At 39.0% G+C, this 24,064-nt stretch overlaps 1 protein-coding gene and 1 non-coding gene across 2 annotated transcripts in view; both read right to left on the bottom strand.

Moving 5' to 3' along the window:
* The window catches only part of Tm2d1 (TM2 domain containing 1), a 28,648-nt gene extending 4,810 nt beyond the window's left edge, over window positions 1-23,838 (bottom strand). The window contains exons 1-5 of the mRNA XM_034502829.2: window positions 23,632-23,838; window positions 21,335-21,408; window positions 16,176-16,284; window positions 10,856-10,947; window positions 7,405-7,478 (exon numbers count right to left, since the gene is read on the bottom strand). Coding sequence (XP_034358720.1) covers window positions 7,405-7,478; window positions 10,856-10,947; window positions 16,176-16,284; window positions 21,335-21,408; window positions 23,632-23,798 — 516 coding nt within the window. The 5' untranslated portion in view covers window positions 23,799-23,838. The remainder of the gene's footprint in view (window positions 1-7,404; window positions 7,479-10,855; window positions 10,948-16,175; window positions 16,285-21,334; window positions 21,409-23,631) is intronic.
* A 123-nt stretch (window positions 23,839-23,961) lies between these two features.
* Window positions 23,962-24,064, bottom strand: LOC117709663 (U6 spliceosomal RNA). The gene has a single exon (XR_004606911.1). It is a non-coding gene; the product is annotated as a U6 spliceosomal RNA (small nuclear RNA).

Below are 24,064 nucleotides of genomic sequence, written 5' to 3'. Positions count from 1 at the left end.
ATCAGTATTCCCTACAGTCTATGGGACATGGAAATGGAGGGATATGTAAGGACATGGTGTCCTTGCAGTGCCGTGGCTTTAGAGCATCAGGACAGGCATGGTGGAAACAATGGTGTGGCAGTAGCTTCATGCACGCTTAAGTCTCACGGCTCTGAGCTTGTCCGTATTTTACAGGTGAATAGGAGCCTGTACTTCCACAGAATAGGGTAGTTCTGAGTGAGGAGCCAGTACACACACCTGACAGAAACTCTCGAGTTCAGATTGTTACAGTAAAATAAAATGCTGCGAGGAGTTCATACAATACGGTGCTTGGTGTTAACTTTGTTGAAGGTGGTTTCCCCAAGTTTGTTAGTAAGTTAGAGTTGGTGTTGTTTCTGAGGTGTTTAAAGCGGCACTGTATTTTAAGAGCATTTCTGATAACTTATTAGAGTCTACTAGTCCTGGAGTCGTGGGGAAGTTTTCATGTGGGAAGAAATGCAACAGTCTGGCAAATGCTTTGGGCCTGCAGCATGCTGGGACAGATCCACTCCAAGGGCCCAGTCAGCATGTCTACCAATCAAGGCTGTGTCAGGCTGCATGGCAGTTACAAATATCTCATTTCCAGAACCTTTACATAAAGCCATTTAATATTTTAAGTAAAAACAAAATTATTATAGTTTGTAAAGAGTTTGTTCCTTTCTTTATAAAGTAGATGACATTTAAATTTTGTGGTATTTATAGTCTGTTGGATACATTTAAAAATTGATATAACAGTTTTATTTAAACATGTCAATATTTAAAATTACATCCCATGCAACTATTTAAATTTATGGTGGAAAACTTAAATGTCAATTTAAAAATATGCAGAGGGTACAGACTTAAAAATATTCTTCTAAGGGTTATACAACTGGAGTAAAAAAAAAAGCTGTCACGAACACTTCTCATTTAAAAGTGATTTCAGAGCTGGGAGTTGTGATGCAAAACTGTAATCCTAGCACTTGAGAAATGGAGGCAGGGGAATCAGTTCAAGGTCAACCTAAACTATGCAAAAAACTGTTTTACAAAAACAAATAAACAGGGGCTGAAGAGATGACTCAGAAGTTAAGTTGTCTGCAGTTGTCACTCATGCAGAGGACCTGGCTGAGATTGCCATCACCTACATGGTGGCTTCACAATCATTCACATCAGTTCCCAGGATCTGACACTCTCTTCTATCCTCCCCAAGCACCAGAAACACATGTGGTACATACAGACACACTCTGGGAAAACACTAATACACATAAATCTAAATGATAAAAACAAGAGGACTTTAGTTTAAAAATATAAATATAGTTCATTCAGCCTCAAAAACTAAAAAGGCTGGATGTAGCAGTATACAACTGCAGTCCCAGATACGTGGAGGTTGGATCTACGGCAAGAATACACAGGAATTGAATTGCTTGAACTAAGGAACTTGAAGCCAGCCTGGGCTACATAATGAGAATCCATCTCATAAAAACAAAACCTCAACTCAACAAATACTTAATTCCTACACTATTCCAGGAAGGAGCAGACTATCAGCATGTAACAGTGATAAGACAGCATCTTCGCCAACAGGGAGCTTCCTCTAGTGGATCCAACTAATGCTTACCAGCTGCTGCTCACACATGCCACTGTTGCTATGCATGCAGACTGCATTCCTAAAGAGTAAACGAACTCGTGTGACATTTATGGATGCTATGTATAAAGTTAAGTAAAAATTAATACATCTGTGACATTTTTTGTGGCTAGGGTCATGAGGAATTACTAGGAACATTAAGCTAAGAGAAGAATAGGTAATTAGAAAACGAAATATTCTGAGACTTTATTAAGAAAACAAAAAACTGAAGCTTAGCTAGTGGAAAGGGGCCAAATAACACTGTAAAAACATATCTGGAGTATGTGATCCAATTGGAGCCGAGCCTTTTGCTCTACTTTTCTTCCTGTATTATTTTCCCTGATAATTGCATTTACTCACTGAAGAAAAACACACAAAAGTTAGAAATAAGGTGATAGGTGATGGGTGACTTTTTAATATCATGTATTTCTAATAAGCCCATTTGCAGCTGGTTTAAAGCACAGATGTTTTACAATATGTCAGCCACTACTTATAGAAAAGACTAAGAGCTAGTCCCTCCCCTTCTTATATGAAGACGGCACTCACAATAGTTTACATGAATGTGGTTCAGTGTTGTGTATAACTTAGAAATCATATTATACAGCATTTATTTTCCCTTGAGTTATTAATGTTAGTTCTTCAAAGTTCTTTTTCATACACACAGGTGAACAAGAGGTCCAACACATTCTAAGGGTCACTTTTGGGTCAACAATATGACTCAGTGGATAAAATGCATTTGCTGCCTACACAGACAGCCAGGGCTCCTTGGAGCCCACAATGAAAGAAGACCCAACTCCACAGAATTGTCCTCCGACCTCTACATGTATGTCACGATATGTGCCTGCACACATACACACATACACACACACACACACTCAAATGTTTAAAAAAATTGAATTAAAAAATTTAAATTAAGAACTTTCTGGAACACACATTAATGTCTCCTAAGTACAAAGCCCTAAAGCCACAGAACTCAAACCCAGCATTTTCTTAGAGCTTCTCTAATAAATAACTACAAACACTGTGAGGTAGCAGACATTTTTAGTTCTGGAAGATAAAACGCTGCAAGCTTCTGGAGTCAACTGGCATTCTCTAGCCAACAATCACACCTTAGGGTCCCCATATCAATATCTTTAGCTTGCCTGCATTAGAAGTAACACTCACAGGTTCCTTTAGCCTAGCCATGGAAACAGAGGAACACTGCCAACAACTCTTGCTCTTTATCCTTGATGCTCTTGGTCTAATTCTTGACAGTCCTCCCCTCATCAATATACACTCATACCCACTCCAAGCCACCCTCCCACTCACAGGTACCTACTCACACACAAAAGGCACACAGTGGGCTGCCATGTGATTTGAATCTATACTTATTCTTAGAAATGTGAAATTCTGCCGGGCAGTGGTGGCGCATGCCTTTAATCCCAGCACTTGGGAGGCAGAGGCAGTCGGATTTCTGAGTTCGAGGCCAGCCTGGTCTACTGAGTGAGTTCCAGGACAGCCAAGGCTACACAGAGAAACCCTGTCTCAAAAAACCAAAAACCAAAAACCAAAAAAAAAAAAAAACAAAAAAAAAAAAAAAAAGAAAATAAAAAAGAAAGAAAGAAATGTGAAATTCTTTGACTAAATATCTACAAGAGCTGGAGAAATGGCTCAACAGTTACGAGCAGAGGGTGCTCTTCCAGCGGGTTTAGGTTCAATTTCTAGCACCCATACAGTGGCTTATAACTCTTTGTAACTTCAGCACCAGGCAATTCAGACACTTGTTTTTGGACTCTATGGGCACAGAGATGAATCTAGTACACAGGTATGCATGCAAGCAAAACACTCATATACATAAAAATAAATGATTAAAAGATTAAAATCTACTTCCTAAAATTTTATCTTGTAATATTGTGTTACTCATCTTCATAACTGAAAACTCTTCTTCTTTTTACTGATTTGTTAGTGTTGGGGGGCTATAAATCAGGGACTCCTGTATGCTTGGTGGGCTTTCTACCACGCAGTCTCTCCAGTCTTTTTACTTTATTTGCGATATAGGGTTTCATTAACTGACACAGACCAATCTTGAACTCACTTGAGCCTAGGTAGACCTTGAACTTCAAATCTTCCTGCCTCAGCTTCCCAAGTAGCCAGTATTACAGGCCTGAGCCACCAGACCTAGCTAAAATTATTGTCACAGTAAACCATGATTTTAAGACATTTTTATGCTGCTGTGTAACACTTGCATAAGCATTTTTAATCCCTAGTTCCACATTCAAGAAAACACACACACACACACACACACACACACGGGGGGGGGGGGGGAGGGTAACAGGATGGATGGAGAGAGACAGAGACAGACAGAGAGACAAAGAGTCCTACTCCATTCATAAAAGCATATATCTAGTATACTTGAATGTACATACAGTGATGGTTGCTCAGCATTACTGAATGTAATTAATGCTTTTGAACTATCCATTTAAGTAAGACAGTTTCACAGCTTTGTTAAATATTTTACTGCATACAGTTTACCTGAATTTTACTAATGTGTCTGCAACTTATAAGTATTTGATTTTATTATTGTAAAACAAATTTTCTTTGTGCATATTCAAGTGGCATTTCAATAAAAATAAATTAAATAAAAAAAAATGTAGGTAGCTAAGTACTTCATTACCTAAACTTCAACAACATATACAGACCCCAGTTAACAGACTGAATTGTTGACACCGGGCTTCTTAGCTAGCCCAATTATTCTGTAAATTTAAAATGTCATGAGTGGATTCAGAATCAAAAATAAGAGTTGGGAATATAGGTCAGTGGCAGAGCATTTATAAATAAAGAACCACAAACAAATGAATAGATAAGCACTAATTGTTTTTTTTTTTTTCTTTTTCTTTTTTTGAGCAGGTTCTCATGTGGCCCAGGCTGACCTAAAACTCCTAATTCTCAGGTCTCAACCTCTCAAGTGCTAAGATTAAACCAGTGTGCCATTACACACAAGTTGTGTTTTATTGTTTGTTTATGTGTTGGTTTTGTTGAAACAGTTTGACAGTGTAGCGCGGGCTGTTCTGGCATTCAGTACCCTGCTCAGCCTCAGCTCAAGATCATTGTGCCTCAACCTCCTGAGTACTGAGATTACAGTCATGAGCCAACATACCTCTTTTACTACTTCTAACTTTCTCCATTAAAAGACTGCAAATATTAACACTGACAGAACAAAACACTGACCAGATCAAATCATCTCCCAGGGAGCTATTACACTAGTGACAAAGTAACTGTGTCAGCTGTCTACAATCAGACGATAACCATGCATCCTGTCCATCCTGATCCCCTGGACAAGTTGACTTCTATTGTGTCCATACTGACTTCTCTGAAAGTTTATTTTTTATATAAGGGCATGAGAACCATCTTATCAAGGTCACATTTTAATTAAGATCAGGATATCTACTCAAGTACAAGAATTTACAGATTTGAACCACCTGACTTCATTGCTTCAAACAACTGGTCATTTTAATTTAAATGACTAATATAAATATTATTCTTTAAGTAGTAGCACTTACTACGATGTCTCCTGAGGAAAACAGAGCTTAGGGATTAGTCAGACCAGTTTTAAACATTTGTCACTAAGCCACTAAATGTCCCCACAGGGTAAGTGAACTGAAACTTACCTAATAGTCAGAGTGAGAGCAGCACACATTATTAGTTACCTCAGTTTTCCAATTTATTTCCCACATAAATGACATGAGGATTTGGTGAATGACACGAGAATTCACGGACAGACTTGATATTTAGTAACCTTCCGCTTTTCTGCACTGCTGTCCCTCAACGAACACCTACTAAGTGAGCACCTACTATGCTCCAGCACTGGCAGATTTAGGCAGGAGCACATTTAGCTCTCCTTTAGTCAACAGTGAGCATGTCAAAGGCTGAGGTGCAGTCAGTGTAGCACTTTGAAGAACAGGCTGCCTTTCCCCAAAGGTAACCATAGTTCTTATATCATTTGTGTTCTAAGATAAACTGAAAGGCCTAACATCTTTAACATTTTAGCAAAATTTTAAAAATTATTCAAGACAAAATTAACATTTTTTAGTTGGTTGTTTTGAGACAAACTGTCCTAAACTTACTGTGTAGCTCAGGTTGGCCCTAAACTTCTGCTTCAACCTCCCAAGTGCTGGGATTACCAGCATGAGCCACCATCTGGTGCAAAAATCAAGTTCTTTTTATTTAAAGCCTTGGTTTTAAAAAAAAAATATTCTGTTAAAAACTAGAATCTATTATCAAACTTCTCTAGGAAAGAACTCAACTTATTATACCCGAACACTTGCTCACTAAACCTGTCTAAATGACAGCGTCAAGCCTACTGTAGAGAATGCATTTATTTTTAATTAGACTTATTTTGTGTGGGTAGGGCTGGATGGCAGGTGTGAGTGTGTGTGCCATGGCATAAGTGTAGAAGTCAGAGGAAACCTTAGAGGAATTGGTTTCTCTTCTACCTCTAGAGGCAGAGACAAGAAGATCAGGAGTTCATAGCTAGCCTATGTATGTAACAGTCTCTCAAAAACAAACAAGGTGTGTTGAATTTTGGATATTTTAATTTGACGATACCAACAAAACACAAATTCATTTCATCTTCATTTAAAATGAAAAGTCCATCCTTACACCTATGTGCATAGGTGCCTTTGGCTCTCGTGCATTCACCCAGTCCACAGTTAGAGGAGACAGGATGTCTGACTAGGCTTGTGGCTTGTGTGTAAAGGCAGGAAAAGTCTAACTTTAAAATCAAATCTTTCCCTTGCTTGACTCTTTGGTCCGTATGCTGCCCTCCTCACAACGCACCGGCTGGCTTTAAAGCATGCAATACTACCAAGCAGCCAGGCTGAAGAGCGGCAGTGCTGAGTGAGAAGACAGAGCAACACAGAATGATTTAAGTACACACTGACACTCTCACTCAGGACACTAGGTGCTCCATACAGGCTTGCTGAAGAGCTACTTGCCAATAGCCATCCTTGCCTCTAATTGAAGAAGTTTCATAAGTAATCACAACCCATTCAGCATTTAACAGAAACCATCTGGTGGCACTTTTAAGTGCTTAAGGACAGCATCTCATAAACTGTGCCACTCGCCATACCCACTGTAGCATGAGAAGGTGAGGCTATCACAGAGAATACAGAATCTGTACAGATTTGGTTTTGCTCAAGGCTATCTCCATTATTAGAAACCATGCTGAGTACCCAGACATTCCTGTGTTCTACATCCAGTATATTAGCTAGATTACAACTCCTGTCATTGCACCGAGTGCAATTCACAGAGTGTCTATGTACTTCAAAACCAAACCAAAACCAAACCAAAACCTACCCAAGCACCCTGACTTCTGTCCCAGCCTGTGGTATGTATAGCAGAGTCCCACCAATGCGTCCTAGTCCAGTGGCTGACAAGACAGTCTTGATTATCAGGCAAGTAAATGGTAAGTCAGAAAATCATTGCAACTTGCCTTAAAGGCTCAGTACAGAGCACGTCATAAAATCGTAAACATTTCAGAAAATTCTTCAGTAAGGAAATCTCTAACCCACTTGAACCCACATCTACAGGTATTTCTGAACATGGAGTCCCTTTTGAAATAAGTATCCTATGGCTTTTAAAGTTACAGTTTGAAATGTTTACTGAAAGTGCAACCACTTAGGCCCAGCATCTATAGAAAAGCTGTAAAGCATTTATTTCCTAATGTATCTAAGTGTCACATCTCCCAGCAGACCACCAAACTCCTCACTGATTGTAAAGACAGTCTATCTTCCAAACTGAAACTAACTTACCTGCATTGAAATAAGAACGAAATCAATTAGGCTCCCAATTCCGCAAAATCCTACGGTACAAAACTTTAACAAGCCTAGGAAAATACAGAAAGTAGTTTACAGTCTAGAAAGTCTCATAAATACTTTAAACGATTCTATTTTTCTACCAAACTATTATATACTCTATAGTATAATGAGAAAAAGTATACTCTTAAAAAAATCAAATCTCACCTAAAAAAAATACAAGAACGTTTTAAAGGAACTTCATGTACATAAAATGTCACAAAATAGTTTAATAATTTATATAACAACAACAAAACATTAGTAACTAAATAAAAACAATAAATGCTTACAAAACTTAAGAAAAATAAATGTTTACTCCACCACACATCAGGGCCGGGGGAGAGCTCCGTGTGCCTGGCCAGCAAGCACAGGGGTCGCAGCACAAGCAGAGCCTCAGTACCCCAGAGCTGCAGAATACCTTATAGCAGCAAAGCCCCTTATTGATCTGATCAGACAAAATACATTATGCAATGTAAATTTTACTGAGCAGAGTAGAAAGCTCAAATCTATACTATCAAGCCACAAAAAATGTCCAAGAAAAATAAAAGAATTCCAAAATTTGACTAGTAATTTAAATACACACAACTCATCCTAGACCTTTTAAAGTTTCTGTTTATTAGCTCTATAGTCAAAATTACAAGTGGTGGCACACATCTTTAATCCCAGCACTCAGAAGGCAGAGGCAGATGGAGCTCCACCAGTTTGAGGCCAGAATTTTTGTATCAACAGTTAAGCACTGACTGCTCTTGTAAAAGAACCAGGTTCAATTCCCAGCACCGACCTGGTGGTTCACAACCATTTGCAACTCTAGTTTCAGTGAAACTACTGCCCCCTTCTCCGCGGGTGTTGAGACTTGGTTTCTCTGTGTGGCCTTGGCTATCCTAGAACTGGCTCTGTAGACCAGGTTGGCTTTGAACTCGGAGGACTTCCCTCTGCCTCCCAAGTGCTGGGATTAAGGGTATGTGCCACCACTGCACAGCTCTGATGCCCTCTTTTAACCACCAAGGGCACCTGGCATATATACACTGTACATATACATACATGCAGAAAAAAGTCATACACATAAAATATAAATAAGTAAATCTTAAAACCAATCCTTCTCAAATTACATCATGAAACAGAAAATAAAGGAACACTTCTGAACTCTTTCTACAAAGTTAGTGTTACTCTGATAATAAAACCAGATGAAGACATAACAACAAATAGAGATCAATCTTCCTGATGAACAAGGATGCAAAAATTCTCAATAAAATACATGCAGGCTGGTCAAGTACATGTCAAAAATATTATTCACCATGATTAAGTTGACTTCATAACATTAATGCAAAATGGTTAAGCATATGCAAATCAATGACTATACCATCACATAACCACATCCACAGCTACAGAAATGGTCTTAACAAAAACCCTGCACCATTTTATGATAAAAATCCTGCAAAAAGATTAGAAATGGAGAAAATGTATCAACACACTTAAAGCCGTATACAACAAACTATAGAGTCAACATCATTGGACGTGGAGAACTTAAGCACTTACACTGCTTCAAAAGCAAGATGAGGATGCTCACTTTTCTTCTCCTATTCAATACAATACTTAAGTCTTAAACCAGTAAGACTAGAGAAAGAAGTAACGGGGAACAGAAAATGAAGATACCAAAGTATTCTTTCTTATAGATCATAGGATTTCCTACATAAAGGACCCTAAAGACTACCCAAAAAACTCTGAGAAAGTTTCAGAAAAGTAGCAGTCTACAAAATTAATACAGAGCCAATTGTGGTGGCTCATACTGGAATAGGAAGATCAAGAGTTCAAGGCCAGCCTGGGCTACACAAAATTAATATAGAAAATTAGAAGTTGCCCAAGGGAGGATGCTTGAATCTCATTCAGAAGGATAAATAGAATAGACATCTGAAGCAGATGGAGGGAGGAACTAGGTGGAAGAGTTGGGGACAGGAACGAGGAGATCAGGTGTGGGGAGCAGGGGAAGGCTCTGGAATGGGGGAAACTCCTGGGAGTCTTTTGGAGTAACCCTAGCTGTAGAAGATATGGTGCCTGAAGAGACCACCTCCTACTGCCAGGCAGGACCCCCAATGGAGAGAGGGGACAACCACCCACCCACAAAACTGTCAACCCAAAATATGACCTGCAGGGATAAAGATGGAGCAGAGATTGAAGAAATGGTCAACCATTGACTAACCCAACTTCAGATTCATCCCATGCGAGAGAGCTAATCTCTGACATGATTAATAACATTCTGCTATGTTTACACACAGGAGCCTAGCATAACTGTCTTCTGAGAGGCTTCATCCAGTAGCTGATGAAAACAGACGCAAAGACCCACAGCCAAACATCAGGTGGCCCTCAGGGAGTCTTGTAGAAGAGCAGGGGGGTAGGAATGAGGGAGTCAGAGTTGTCAAAAACACCACAAGAAGACCTACAAAGTACACTGACCTGGGCCCATGGGGGTTCACAGAGATTGAAGCAGCAAGCAAAGAGGATGCATGGGCTGGAACTAGGCCCCTTACACATATGGAACAGATATACAGCTTGTTCTTCATGTAGGTCCCCTAACAACTGGAGCAGGGGTTGTCTCTGACTGTGTTCCCTTTCCCATAGCTGGACTGCCTTGTCTGGCCTCAATGTGAGAGGATGCACCTAGTCCTACTATGACTTGACTGCCAGAGTATATGGGTATCCATGAGGGGGGGGTCCCCTTTTCTGAGGAGGAGAGGGGAGAATGGGGGAGGGGTGTAAGGGTGGCACTGGGAGGAAAGGAAGGAGGGGAGCTTCAATCAAGCTGTAAAGTGAATAAACAAATTAATGGAGAAAAAAATAAAAAATTTTAAAATATAAGTTAAAAAAGAAAGAAAAAATAAGTTAGAAGCCTTCCTTATATTCTATTAACAAACATGTTAAGGAAAAAAAAAATACAACTCTATTCTCAATTTGCCTCAACAAAAGTAAAATACTTTAAAATAGACCTAACCAAGGGAGCATAAGATTGGTATAATGAAAATTTAAAACATTGAAGAAAAAAGTGCAACACTACCGGGAGATACTAGAAGACAGAAAGGCCTCCCATGCTCAGGCATCGAAAGAACTAACACTGAAAGAGGCCACCTTACCAAACTCCAAAGATTCCACGAAACCCAAAACCTCACTGTGCATCCTCCATGTAGCCCAGTCACACCACTCCTGCGCACTTACCCACAGGGCTCCAACAGTGCCTGCTTTGGCTGACCTGCAGAACTGCATACTATCAGCCTAGAGAAAAATGTACCTATGCAACTCACACAGGTTTTGTACATGGAGAGATTTAAACCATAGGCGAATGCACATTTAACATAAACTCTAAACAAGTTTCACAAGAATTTTTTTTTTTTTTCATTTTTGGGTGAAGGATACTCACCTAAGGCAGGATATCCGAGGTAAAATCGATCTGCTCCCAACCATCCCAAAAAAAGAGATAATGCAACTGCTACTTTGTATGAATAGCCATTCCTGCATAGAATAAAAACCTCGGTGTCACAGCCATGCACTGCCGACAGGTGAACATTTAGGAAACAAGCCTGTGAGTTATGACTTACTTCACCAGTGGCTCACTCATCCATACATTCATTTATCTTTTTGGAAGCTACGGAACACGATGCTAAGCTTATAGTATACAATGAACGCTAAGCACTATATGATGCTTGATGAATAAAAGCAACATAGACCTCACTCCCTCAGAGACTTACATTTTAATGGCAATAAGCAAAGATCAAACATATTTTAAAATCCAATTGTATAGTTTGTTAGAAAGTTACAAATATGAAACAAGAAAAGGTGGAGCAGATGTTTATCAAAGCCAGAGTGATAGAGAATAGAGAAAGTTTGAGTGATGAAGTAGGATGCTGTGTCAGTCCCCGAGAGAGGCAGCAGCTGGTGCAAAGCAGTACACTGTATGGGCTGGGCGTGGACTAAAGCCTGAGCAGAAGCACACTGAGGAAGAGAAAGAGCAGCTACAGTGAGACAGGGGAAAGCATCGCCTGTGCTGCTAGCCATCACCAACACTCCAACTTTCTCTCTGAGAGAAATGGACACATGCAAGGATTTAACAGTGTGACAGGATCTGCACAATGTCACAAGCATATCATAAAACAAGCTCGACACTCAATGGCCTACGTAACAAGCTGTTATTCTCACAGCTATACAGGCAGCCTGCTGTGGTTCAGACCTGCTTCAGCTGAGGTGCCCTGAGCTTGATCACAGCTACAGATTCCCATTGAGTCAATAAGATTTTCTAGGGTTCAAGCTGAAAACATGGGAGATACTTGTGGCAAGTTCTTTTCAGGATTATCTCACCAAAATACAAAAGGAAAGCTGAATCTCACAAACACACTTAAGCCTCTTTATGTCTGCCACTCATTAACCTTAAACCAATTTAAGCAACAGAGCCAAGCCCCAAAACAGTGGTATATGAAATATACACTGTCCTATTAATGGAGTCTGGGGGCTGAATGTCTGCTAACAAATTCAAATTTGAGCAGCATAAAGACAAAGTGTTTTAATGCTTTTCAATCCTCAGGTGAGAGTTACTAATGGCTTGTCTGAGTAAAAGCAGCAAAAGAACTGCTGAGAGTCATCACATTCTGGATATGTTGAACATATATACATCTTCTGATATTTTAAATTTAGGGTATAAAAAAGAAGGAAAGAAGTAATAACAGCACTCCAGATTTTATCTTATGCATTAGGAAGTTGAAGAAAGCTGAGGGGGAAAATGCAGATGAATGATGCTTCAAAGGGAAATCAAAATTTAGTTTGGACATGTGAATTTGAGATATCTATGAGATCTCCAACAGGGTTGAATAAAAGTCACCTGAACATACAAGTGTGGATTTATTTTTAAGTCTAGGATGGAGACAGAAATTAAACAGTTAAGTTACAAACATAGAAAATACTTAGTGTCATGAGATTGAGGTTACGTGGCTATAATCCCAAGCATGTAAAGATGGAAGCAACAGGATCAAGATTCCAAGATCAACCCTGGCTACACAGCAGATATGAGGCCAGAAGAAAGAAGTGAAGAATTCAGTAGACACTAAGAAAACAGAAGCAAGCAGACTCACAATGGAGATTAAAGGAAAAGGAGAGAATGACTCCAAAGCTTCTGACTGGCTTCTCTGTGTTATAGGGTTTTTTTTGTTATTGTTGTTTGTTTTTTCTGAGATAGGGTCTCACCACGTAGTGCAAGTTAGCCTCGAACTTATGATCCACCCCCATTCTGTCCACCAAGAACAATGCCTTAAGAAATAGCATACAGCCGGGCGGTGGTGACGCTCGCCTTTAATCCCAGCACTTGGGAGGCAGAGGCAGGTGGATCTCTGAGTTCGAGGCCAGCCTGGTCTACAGAGTGAGTTCCAGGACAGCCAGGGCTATACAGAGAAACCCTGCCTTGAAAAACAAACAAACAAACAAACAAACAAAAAAGCATACAACAGGTGCCACTTACTGAGACAAGTATCAGAGGAAAAAGAAATTGTGTTCAGTTTTAGGTATCATAATAAAGATGATCACATATAAAGGATAGACAGATCAAAACTGGGACTCTCTCAAGAAGTCTAAGCCTAATCTAGGGCATATACTATTGTGTTCCTCACTGCTCCCCAAACCTGATGCTGCATGCCCTTGCTTAACTCTTCTGCGTCACAAACAAACAAAATACAGGACCAAGAATTATGTTTGGGGAATAGCAGCAATTATATAAAAAGCTAAGGTGGCTGGAGATGGCTCAGTGGTTAAGAATATTGCTGTCCAGAGGACAACAATCCAGTTCACAGTACCCACATCAGGCAGCACACAACCACCTGTAATTCTAGCTCCAGGTGATCCAATGCCTTCTTCTGGCCTCCACAGGCACTCACATGTACACAGAGAGAGAAGAGAGAGAAAGGGAGAAAGAGATAAAGAGAGAGAGAGAGAGAGAGAGAGAGAGAGAGAGGAGAGAGGGAGGAACAGAGACAGAGAGACAGAGAGAGAAAATCTGAGAGAGAGAATCTTAAAAAAAGGCATAGTAATAAAAGGATTCTTATTTGAGTTTCTATGAGAAACCAAGAAAAGAAAGTATTTTAAAAGAAGGAAATAGCCAAAGTTGTATTTTAATATGATGTATAAATAGCATTTGATAGAGAAGCAAGAATTGTTGGTAAATTCCAGTATGGTTCTACTCAGAAAGTTTAATAGTTAATGAGTAAGTATTGTAGAAACAATTATTCAGAAGTTTGTTGGGCAAAGGGGATAAAATACAACAGCATAAAAAAATTTAAAATAAATAATTAAAAAAAAAAGGGGGGGGGAGAGCCAGGCAGTGGTGGCACACGCCTTTAATCTCAGCACTTGGGAGGCAGAGGCAGGCGGATTTCTGAGTTTGAGGCCAGCCTGGTCTACAGAGTGAGTTCCAGGACAGCCAGAGTTATACAGAGAAACCCTGTCTCAAACAAACAAACAAACAATACAACAGCAATTAGTTATGTATGCAAACCGTGCTGAAGAACCACCTGGAATAGCAGGGACTCTTAGTCATTCACCAAACCATTTCTAATGTTCCAATCACCTGAACTACATTTCCTAGCTGGCCTTGCAATTGAGCGCAGCTATAACTGTGTTTTGGTCAATGGAAAGAAGGCCGAAGTACAAGCTATTTCTGGATTTAATCCTTGAATATACTTACAAAGGGTTTCCTCTCCTCTCTCCCATCTATTGTGTGAATGGAAAGGACTCTAGCGGAAGCAAAGCCATGGAAATGCTGGGTCCTGCATGGCTGTGTAGGACCACCAGCACCTGTTCATATCATAAGCCATAACTCTAAGGCAACCCAAACTAGACCACATCAGTCATAAAAAAAAAATTGTTATTGTGCTAAACTACTGAAATTTACAGCAATTTAGCCTGCTCCAGCTAACACAGATGACCAGTATAATAGTTAAGTGGCTTAGTAATCAATAGATGTGGTTACTAGACTTCAGTTTCTGAAGACTAGATTACAGAGTAGCTATCTGTAATACTGAAATGGAATTTTAATTAAATATTAATATTATATAGTTTCAAAAATATACTAGCAAGAATAGGAAAAAACCCATGTCAATGAGAAGAGAATACCCAGCAAATAGAGTTTACCAGTGAGCCTATTCACAGCTGACCTTTTGCTGCACACATACTGTGCATCCTGATGAAGGAAATGTGACACAGCAGGGCATGCTAGATGTGCAGCTCTTACATTAAAACTACAAATGGAATCTCATGTTCTGATACAATGCTCATCAAAAAATTGTATTTGGAATCTGGTGATTTTACTGTGAGAGGGGAATAAATTGGCTAGTATACTGGAGTGTCTGTTTTCCTTAATGATTATATCATTAAAACTGACATCAGTGCTTTATAACCATATTTAGCAAAGCTTGGTCTCTCTCAGCTTAATCTACCCTGAGACACTATAATAAAATTCAGACTAACTTGAAATTAAGCAACAAGAAGAGTTACTGTGACAGGCAATCTGAGAGAGGTGGGGTTCTCAACAGATATATTTCTTAGTTGTATTAAGGGCCATGAAATCTTTCTCATACCTGAACTTAATATTATTTTTTCTGTCATTTGTGATGCATAAGATAGAAGTACCAACCTATAATTTAAAAATTGAATAAACAATACCTAAGCGCTAGAAAGCAATTCCTTTCAACAATTTTTACATTGGTAATTCTAAGGATTCTGAAAAAAGTTGTAGAAAAATCCAAATATTATTTATTTCCTAACATGACTGCAAAATGTATCATCAAATAAAATACAACCATTTACAGTCCTAATATACAGACAATACCAGAAGTGAAAGAAGGTGGGAAAAGTAAACATGTCTTCAGTTCACAGCAGAAAAACTGAGTATAAGCTTTCTAATAGGAAAAAAAAAAAAAAAAAAAAACACACTCTAAATAAAGGCCATTCCTTTATTATCCTATACTCATTCAGCTTCTGAATTCTGCCTAATGGTACTGTTCATCTATTACAAAGGATGAAACCAGTGTGTGATGGTTAATACTGTCAACTTGACAGGATACAGAATTACCCAGGAGACAAACCTCTGGCCATGTCTACAGAGTTTTGAGGCTGGGTTGGAGTAGGAAAACCCACCCTAAATGTGGACAACACATTCTATGAGCTGGGGTTCTGGTGTGAATACAAAGACAAGAGAAAACTGAGCCCAGCCTTCATCTCTCTCTGCTTCATGACTACTAACACAAGGAAAGCAGCTGCCTTGAGCTCCTCCACCAAGCTGTCCCTGCTATGATGCCTGTACCCTCCTACCTGTGAGGGAAAATAAACTCTACTTTATAAGTTGCTTTTGTATGGTATTTTGTCACAGCAGTGAAAAAACGAACACAGTGTACAAACAACACTGTTTTTCTGATACAATAAATAAATATCCATTTGCATTTATATTTTGAAAAATATTTATGCTTAACTCACTTGGTGATATCAACTTACTTTCCAAGGCTCGAGTCAATTTCTATCCTTTATTACCTCACAAGTGAACCCAGCTCCTGGCTGATGAACTGTATCTATAAACTTAAAATAGAAGGTTGTCTGCCATTAGCAAGAAGATACATATTATACTTGCAGGACTTCCCATAGCATCTCATTATCGTCCACTTCATGAAATCAAGATAAAACATTTCAATTTTCAGTAATGTACTTACACATTTCGGCAAGATATGGGCTTGAGAAAACCAACTTCATCTCCAGTAAAATGTGTTTCATTACCACTCAAATCCTTACAAGTTATGTTGGGTGCTGGAAAACATTGAACTAAAGACAGAAAAGTGAATTGTTTTTCAAGGCTGGCAAAGCACAAAAGAACCTATAGTATAACAAACTACCTCCCCTTATAACATCTGACAGAAGACTTTAGACAGGAAGTTAAAGAATTCATACACACACACACACATATACATATGAAATGCATTTATATGGAAGACAAATATGATAATGTTCTCCTCATACAATAATACAAATATTGCTAAACTGTTTTAGATGTGTCCATGGCCCATCTAGTTCAGTCTCTTGCCTCTGATAACAAAGAAAGAACTGCAAAATATTACTGATTTTAAAAAACTTCATCTTTAAGATAAAGAACATATGAAATTTTGTTGGCAATCCATTTGGTATTTATCAAGTTATTTCAACAGAATCTATTTATATCTCCAGCTTTTATTATTTGTGACGGTTAATCTTGACCATCAACTCTGTGCATACCTGAGGAATAACATGAATTAAAGTTAACCTAGTTAGAGAAGACCCACTCCAAATGTGGACAGCATCACTCCTTAGGCTGGAATGGTAGACGAAACTATAAAGGAGCAAGTGAGCTGAACTCCAGCACTCCCGGCTGTTTTCTGACTATGGCACAACGCAGTCTGCTGCCTCCTGCCCCTGCCATCACACCTTTCCTGCCACCATGGACTGTGTCCCTGAAACCGGGAGCCAAAATAACCCTCTTTATTTGTTTGTTTTTATCAGGTATTTTGCCACAGCACAAGGTAAATAACCGATGACACTATTATAGACAATGGCTGCCATACATATATTTGTGTGTCACACACACACACATTTATACACACACACGCACACATATAGAATTACATATAGGATATATATCTAGGTCTTAGTATAGTGTTATTTCATCATTTATATCAGTCTATACTTATAACCCAAGACACAATATAAACAAGTAGTACAGATGTTACTTTGTGCCAGGTAGACACTGTCCCAAAAGTAAAGCTTCTTTAGAGTTTTATGGTGTAAAAAAGAACTTAGAAGTAAGGATGACCTTATCTGGGTTATTTTAGTCTCTTTCAGCCCTCAGCCCCCTTGTTGATAAAAATAACACTAAGATCACCTACATCATAGGGACACTGTGGTTAAATATAGGAAACTATGTACCACAACGTCTATGGCATTAGCAGGTACTCAACACATTTTATTTGTTTGTTTGAGACCAGGTCTCATGTAACCCAGGCTGGCCTCAAATTCATTTGCATATGGCAAAAGTTTACCTTGAAGTCCATCACTTTTCTCCCTCCAATCCCAAGAGCTGGGATTAAAGACATGTGATACCATGCCTATCTGAGGAAACATTTTCTTCCTCAATATCTGTGTGCATGCATACACACTCTACTACTAAGATAAATCCTATCAGTGAATATTAAAAGTACCAATATTTTTAGGATAGTTTTAGCAAATATCTCTATATTTAGCATCAACAATCACAGTTTTTTTAATGCTAAAAATAGAACTTTGTGTAATAAAATACACACAGAGATCTGATGGTTTTATTATGAAAGGACTATTATTTTCTGTTTAGTTTGTAACTATTCTAAGATTTAAAAAAAATCAGTTTTTTGTTTTGTTTTTTGGGCCAGAGTAGTACATGAAAAGTGTCAAAAAAAAAAAAAGTGCTCTATGAGAGGCCCATAGCCACTGGACTTCTCAAAGTTTAAATCATACAATACATAAACTTTACTTATTTAATACACTTTAACAATCTAAAACAAGGTGGCACTTAGATAAAAGATACAGATTCAATTCAGTTGAAAACTATTACATAAAATGAATGTAAGAGAAAAAGTAAAGAAGTAATCATATTAGGATATTACACTTAGGAGAGAGAATATAATTGTGACTCCTTATAGTTAAGACCAGAGCTTTATAGTAATTGTGATACAACTGAAAGAAAACACATCAATTCACCTGTGACCCACTGCAGTGACTTGTTCTGAATCATGATCCAAAGGACATAGAATATAAAAGCTTTCAATAAAAACAATTGTTTTTTCTCGTAGCTGCTTTCACTATGACTCAAGACAAGGTTTACACAATGCTAGGGTATACAAAGGGCAAGGAAAGTAGTCATTGGTGAAGAACTTGGCTGACGTGTGCAGGGCCTTGGATTGAATCTTCCAAGACAGAGCAAGAACGAGGGGGAGCACTAGAACTCCGTCTGGAGCACAGGTTGGCCTCCAACAGTCCTCCTGCCTTAGGCTCTGAGTAAAGTGTAAAACACAGGCACCACACATGGACAGAGCAGTACATTTGCCTTTTGCTCTTTGTTTCTTGAGACAGGATATCAATTTGCAGCCAAACTCATCATCCTTCTGCCTCAGGCTCCAGGTGTTAGGAACATATGAGCCTCCATGTCTGGCTTAGGTCAGTAATTCTTAATTGGGGTGATTTTGGTTCCCAGAAGACATCAAATAATTCTTGAAGGCATTTTGTTATTACCACTGGAAGGCTGCTATTAGCATGGGGGATAGTGGCCACACATATTACTAGATACCCCACAGTACACAACAGACCCCCAATAATGACGTATCCAATGATAACAAAGCCAACAAGGTAACACATGCCTGCAATCCCCAACACTAAGCGGGTCGATGGAGGACGATCAGAAGTTCAAAATCATCCTCTTGCCTACACAGCAAGCTCACGACCAGCCTCCACTGCCTACACCCTCTCTGGAATTCAGAAGCCCTTCTTGGGACTGATAGGCTTCAAACAGTTTTGCTCTCATTATTCATTCTTAAATATTTCTTAAAGCTTCATATATCTGATATTTGAATTTTTCATTATGAATTTAAATAGCTGTAAAAATAGGTAGTTTCAAGAATACTAAATACTGCATTAAGATTAGAATGCTGCCGGGTGGTGGTGGCACACGCCTATAATCCCAGCACTTGGGAGGCAGAGGCAGGCGGATTTCTGAGTTCGAGGCCAGCCTGGTCTACAGACTGAGTTCCAGGACAGCCAGGGCTACACAGAGAAACCCTGTCTCGGGAAAAAAAAAAAAAAAAAAAAAAAAAAAAAAAAAAAAAAAAAAAAAAAAAAGGAATGCTATTGTACTCTTTAAAATAAAAATAAAAAAAACCAGAAGAATTTGATGTTCATCATCATCTGAGAACAGGCTCTTCTGTAATTTTTAAAAATTTACTTCCATTTTAGAAAAAAAAACACATATATAATAGCGTTTGTTATAAACTGAATTATGCCTTAAAAATAGTGCCTTATTTGGAAATAGGTTCTTGGTAGATTTATCAAGTTAAGATGACATTATTAGAGTAGGCCTTAACCTTCTATACACAAAATGGAAATGGCCAGGTCTGGTAGCACACACTGTTAATTCCTAGCACTGGGGAGGCAGAGGCAGGAAGACCTTCTGTGAATTTAAGACAGCCTGGTCTACATGGTGAGGTCTAGGCCAGCCAAGGCTGCATGGTAAGACACTGATGCAAAAAAAGAAGGAAACTGGATACATGAAGGGAGGACGTGAAGACACTCAGGGACATGCATGGAGGTGGAGGCAAGGATTTAGTTGACACAAGTGCAAAATAGCAATGCCAAGAATCACTGGCTACTATCAGTGATGGCACAGCAGAGGGAAAGGGAAAAGACTTGTGCTCTAGCGCCAGAAAGGAGCAAGGCTCTGTAAACACTTTGATTTCAATGTCAGCTTCTGAGCCCTAAGAGCCCACATAAAGATGGCCAAAGTGCTATAAAACTGTACCATGACCTCATGTGCTGTGACGTGGGTGTATCTACACTCACATACACTGACTTGGTTAGAGTTTCTTTGTTGTAATAAATACCATGACCAAAATCAACTATGAAGGAAAAGGTCTACTTCAGCTTACAGTTCCACAGCACACTCCATCTTTAAAGGAAGTCAGGATGAGCAAATTGGAGGCAGGGAGGGGCTGATCCAGACCATGGAAGAGTGCTACTAACTGCTGCTCCTCATGGCTTGCTCATCCTGCTTTCTTAAGCAGCTAAGACCACCAACCCAGGGGTGGCACAGCTCACAGTGAACTGGGACTTCCTATCCATCATCAATCAAGAAACTTCACCACAGGCTTGCCCACAGCCCAATCTGGTGGGGGCATTTTCTCAACTGAGATTCCCTCTTCCAAAATATTCAGTCACTAAAATAAGTAGTCTATCTAAAATATTCAAAATATTTCAACTGTACGTTCCTGTAAGTTCAAACACAGGTTAAATACTTTTCTACTCCAAAAGAGAAGAACCAGGGCATAGTCACAATCAAATCTAAGCAAAACCAAACTCCATCAATCAACTGTAAAGCTCACTGTCAGACTTCTAATAGGCCTTCAAGGGGTAGGCCCTGGCTGGAGGATGTAGGTCACTGGGTCATGACTTTGACTATCCCTAATCCTCTTACCCATCCTTGCTCTGCTTCTAGGCTGCCAAAATATGAACAATTTTCCTGTACCAAGCCTTTCCATCATAGTGCCCCATAGGCTCATATATTTGAATGCTCAGTCATTAGGAATTGACACTATTTAAAAAGGGTTAGATGTGGCCTCGTTGGAAGAAGTGTCACTGCGGGTAGGATTTGAGAAGTATTCCACACACACAAAACAATTCATCATGTAATTTATATATATAATAATTATGTTTTCATAAATCGGTTAAATATAAACTTAAATAAAAATTTTAAAACATGATCTATTAAACAGATTCTAATGTTATAAAATAAATAAGCATAAAAAATTAAAAAAAATTGTTTCTTAACTTAAATAGTGACACTGGGTATATATAACTCTGGAAGAACACACAAGGACCTCTGGGTTCAATCACAAACACAAAATTAAATAGTTAATTAACTAACTAACTAATTGAATGTTGACAATTTTGAATCAGTTTCCAAATCTAAATTATTCTAAAAACTGAACAATATTATCTAACATAAACACATTTATTAATTACCCTTAGTGGTAATGCACTGTTACTTGAAATAGGTAAAATCTTACAAAATATTTTAAAGATATGATTCTGAAAATCTTACCATGAGCTGTGTAGTTTGTACAATTAACCGGTTCTTGGGTAGCATCATTTATTTTTGGTTCTTTACAAATATATGTTTTAAAAGTTAAGGAAATTTGAATTACATTTCTAGCATAAAATACTACATTTTAAATGTCTTATATACTCCTTTTGATTCACATGTACAGAGAGGCTGTGAGTTTGTACTAATCAACAAACCTGATATGGTGGTGCACGCCTTTAGTCCTACCATTTGGGAAGCAAAGGCAGCTAGATCTCTCTTGAGTTCAAAGTCAGCCTGGTCTACAGAATGAGTTCCAGGACTACCAGGGCTATGTAGAGAGACTCTATCTCAAAACAAAATGAAACAAAATAAATAAACAAATAAAATAAAAACAAAACACCGAAATACACTTTTAGTATTCCCCAGAGAATAGTTGAAAATTAAATTACTATACGGAAGTCAAAAAATAAATTTCTATCAAAAGTTCTAGCAGATGATACCATCTTCAAAGAATATCAATCAGGGAATAAACAGAAAGCAACAATCAAATTAAAAATCTTCACCAACTTATTTTAAGTTTAAAAACAAATCAGTTTCCAGAGCTCTGGATTCAACCAATTCACCTTAATTTCATGTAACACAAATGAATGAGAAAGATAGTGTTATTCCTATGCCACAGAAGCACAAGCTGAGCCTTTAACTTTGAGTGGCTTATCCAGTCATGTAAATGATAGGCTGCCAAATCAGATCTCCTGACTCAAAGCTAGGATACTTTGCATCTGTTGTATTTGTTATCTCTGTGGTCAGTGCCACCAGTAGGATCTTAAGTTATTGAAAACCACTCTCTACTAGATGCTAAAACAATAAGAATGTAAGTGTTGTCTAAAGATTATATGGTTGACACGCCAATGAAATAGGTATGGTCCATACAAGGTGTCTTTATTCATAGGTTGACCCCTTATTTGGACTTTTGAATTACTTCTGGAAAGGTCATCTTTAGTTAGGCCATTACGACAATGTTCAGTTGTCACCAGAGTTCTACAGGCTCAGTCACTTCTCAGCAGAGTTCAACAGCTCATAGTCAGATCAAATACTTCTTAGAAGGACACTCTTGCCTTTCCTAAGACAGTGCTAAACGCAGTATGTCAGAAACTCCCTGCATGATGGAATTATGCAGTAATTAGAAGTAGTCTGTGAAAATCTAATAGATGTCCTCCTTAACTCACAGATATTACAGAATTTTAAGATTTTTCTTAAGAATCTTTCTTGTTTTTGCAGGTTTGAGTATCTGTACACAAATGTTTGAGGCATTGTGTCAGTACTCAAAGTTTTATTCAAACACAGCTATATTTGAGTATAACACAAATCTCACCTTGTTTCATTGTCACACGCTATTGTTGTAAGAATTCACCTAATCCTAAATCAGATTTCTCATCTGTAAATAAACACCCAATGAAACGGCTGTGAGCATAAATACTCCTTTAAGTTGGAGGTCACTGTTATTAGTATGTTTTTGACTTAAATTATTTGCTTATTCAAAAGCACCCACCCCTAACTATTGCCAGTTGATGGCTGCTAAGTTTAGAGAGTCACAATTTTAAGTCCCAGGTAAGGCAACCATGTTTCAATGGATTGCCCCGCACCACTGTGGATATAAGCAACACACCCTGTGTTTGTTTGTTTGTTTGCTTGTTTGTTTAAAGTATGTGTGGTGGGGGGGTGAGGTTAAGAGGGAGTGGAGGGAAGACGATCTGGAAGGAGTTAGGTTGAAAAGTCGATGTGAATAAGAACAAAACCCACTGGGTGAAATTCTCACAAAGAATTAATACAAATATTACATTTTAAAACATCCAAGAGGATCTCTAATTTAAAAATATATAAAAATAATTTGCCAAAAATCACAAAGTGAAGCAAGTCAGTTGCCTGGCAGCAGTCTGAAGATGGCTGTAGGTGATAGATGTTACGTTAATGACAAACGAGAAACATTGGCTCACTAGTAATTCCTTGTCTCTCTCAACACCTGCAAACTTTCAGGGACACCTCTAACAATTTTTGCATTTCAAGTATCTGGGACAAAGCTTGGATGTATGTGTTTGAGTGAGAGTAACCCGGTAAAACACATGGTCAATCGGAAAAGAAAGTGCCAACCACTGGTCCGTCCAGGGAAAAGCACACGGTGCTCACCCTTCATCCCCACAGCCCTCCTCACCTCCCGGGGTCCACTGATCACTAGAGCCACAGCGGAGACCGCGGTCCCCATCCCACAGCCCGGGATCCTGCTGACCGCCTGAGAATGGCGGCTTTCCAGAGGATATTGTCCCACTCTGAGGTCCTCGCACTTGGGCGTCTCCTCGCCCCCGACAGCGCCAGAGGCAGCAGCCCCGTAATGTCCCGCGGCGACCGTCACGAGCCACAGAGTGCGGAGGAGACCTGGAGGCCCCGCCGCTGGGTAAGCCCGACCCGCGGGCCAGGCGGCCGCCATGTTGGACACCGCGTCCTCGCGCTTCCGGTTCCGCCTCCACGATAAGGAAGAACCTTAAAGGGGCCTTGCTCCTGTGGCGCAGCTTAGGTCTTCTAAAGGCCGCTTCCTGGGATGATTTGGCATAGTCAAATAGGCGAGATTTTTTTTTTTTTTTTTTTTTTTTATATGTTTGCTAGTCATCCTTGAACAGGGACCCATCCTTGAACAGGGACCATCTTAATCTCTGTTTCGTTCCAATTTTTAGTATATGTACTGTCAAAGCAAAC

The sequence above is a fragment of the Arvicanthis niloticus genome, chromosome 5 (assembly GCF_011762505.2).
Source record: "Arvicanthis niloticus isolate mArvNil1 chromosome 5, mArvNil1.pat.X, whole genome shotgun sequence".
NCBI classification, from domain to species: domain Eukaryota; kingdom Metazoa; phylum Chordata; class Mammalia; order Rodentia; family Muridae; genus Arvicanthis; species Arvicanthis niloticus.
This window is presented reverse-complemented; position numbering and strand designations above follow the sequence as displayed.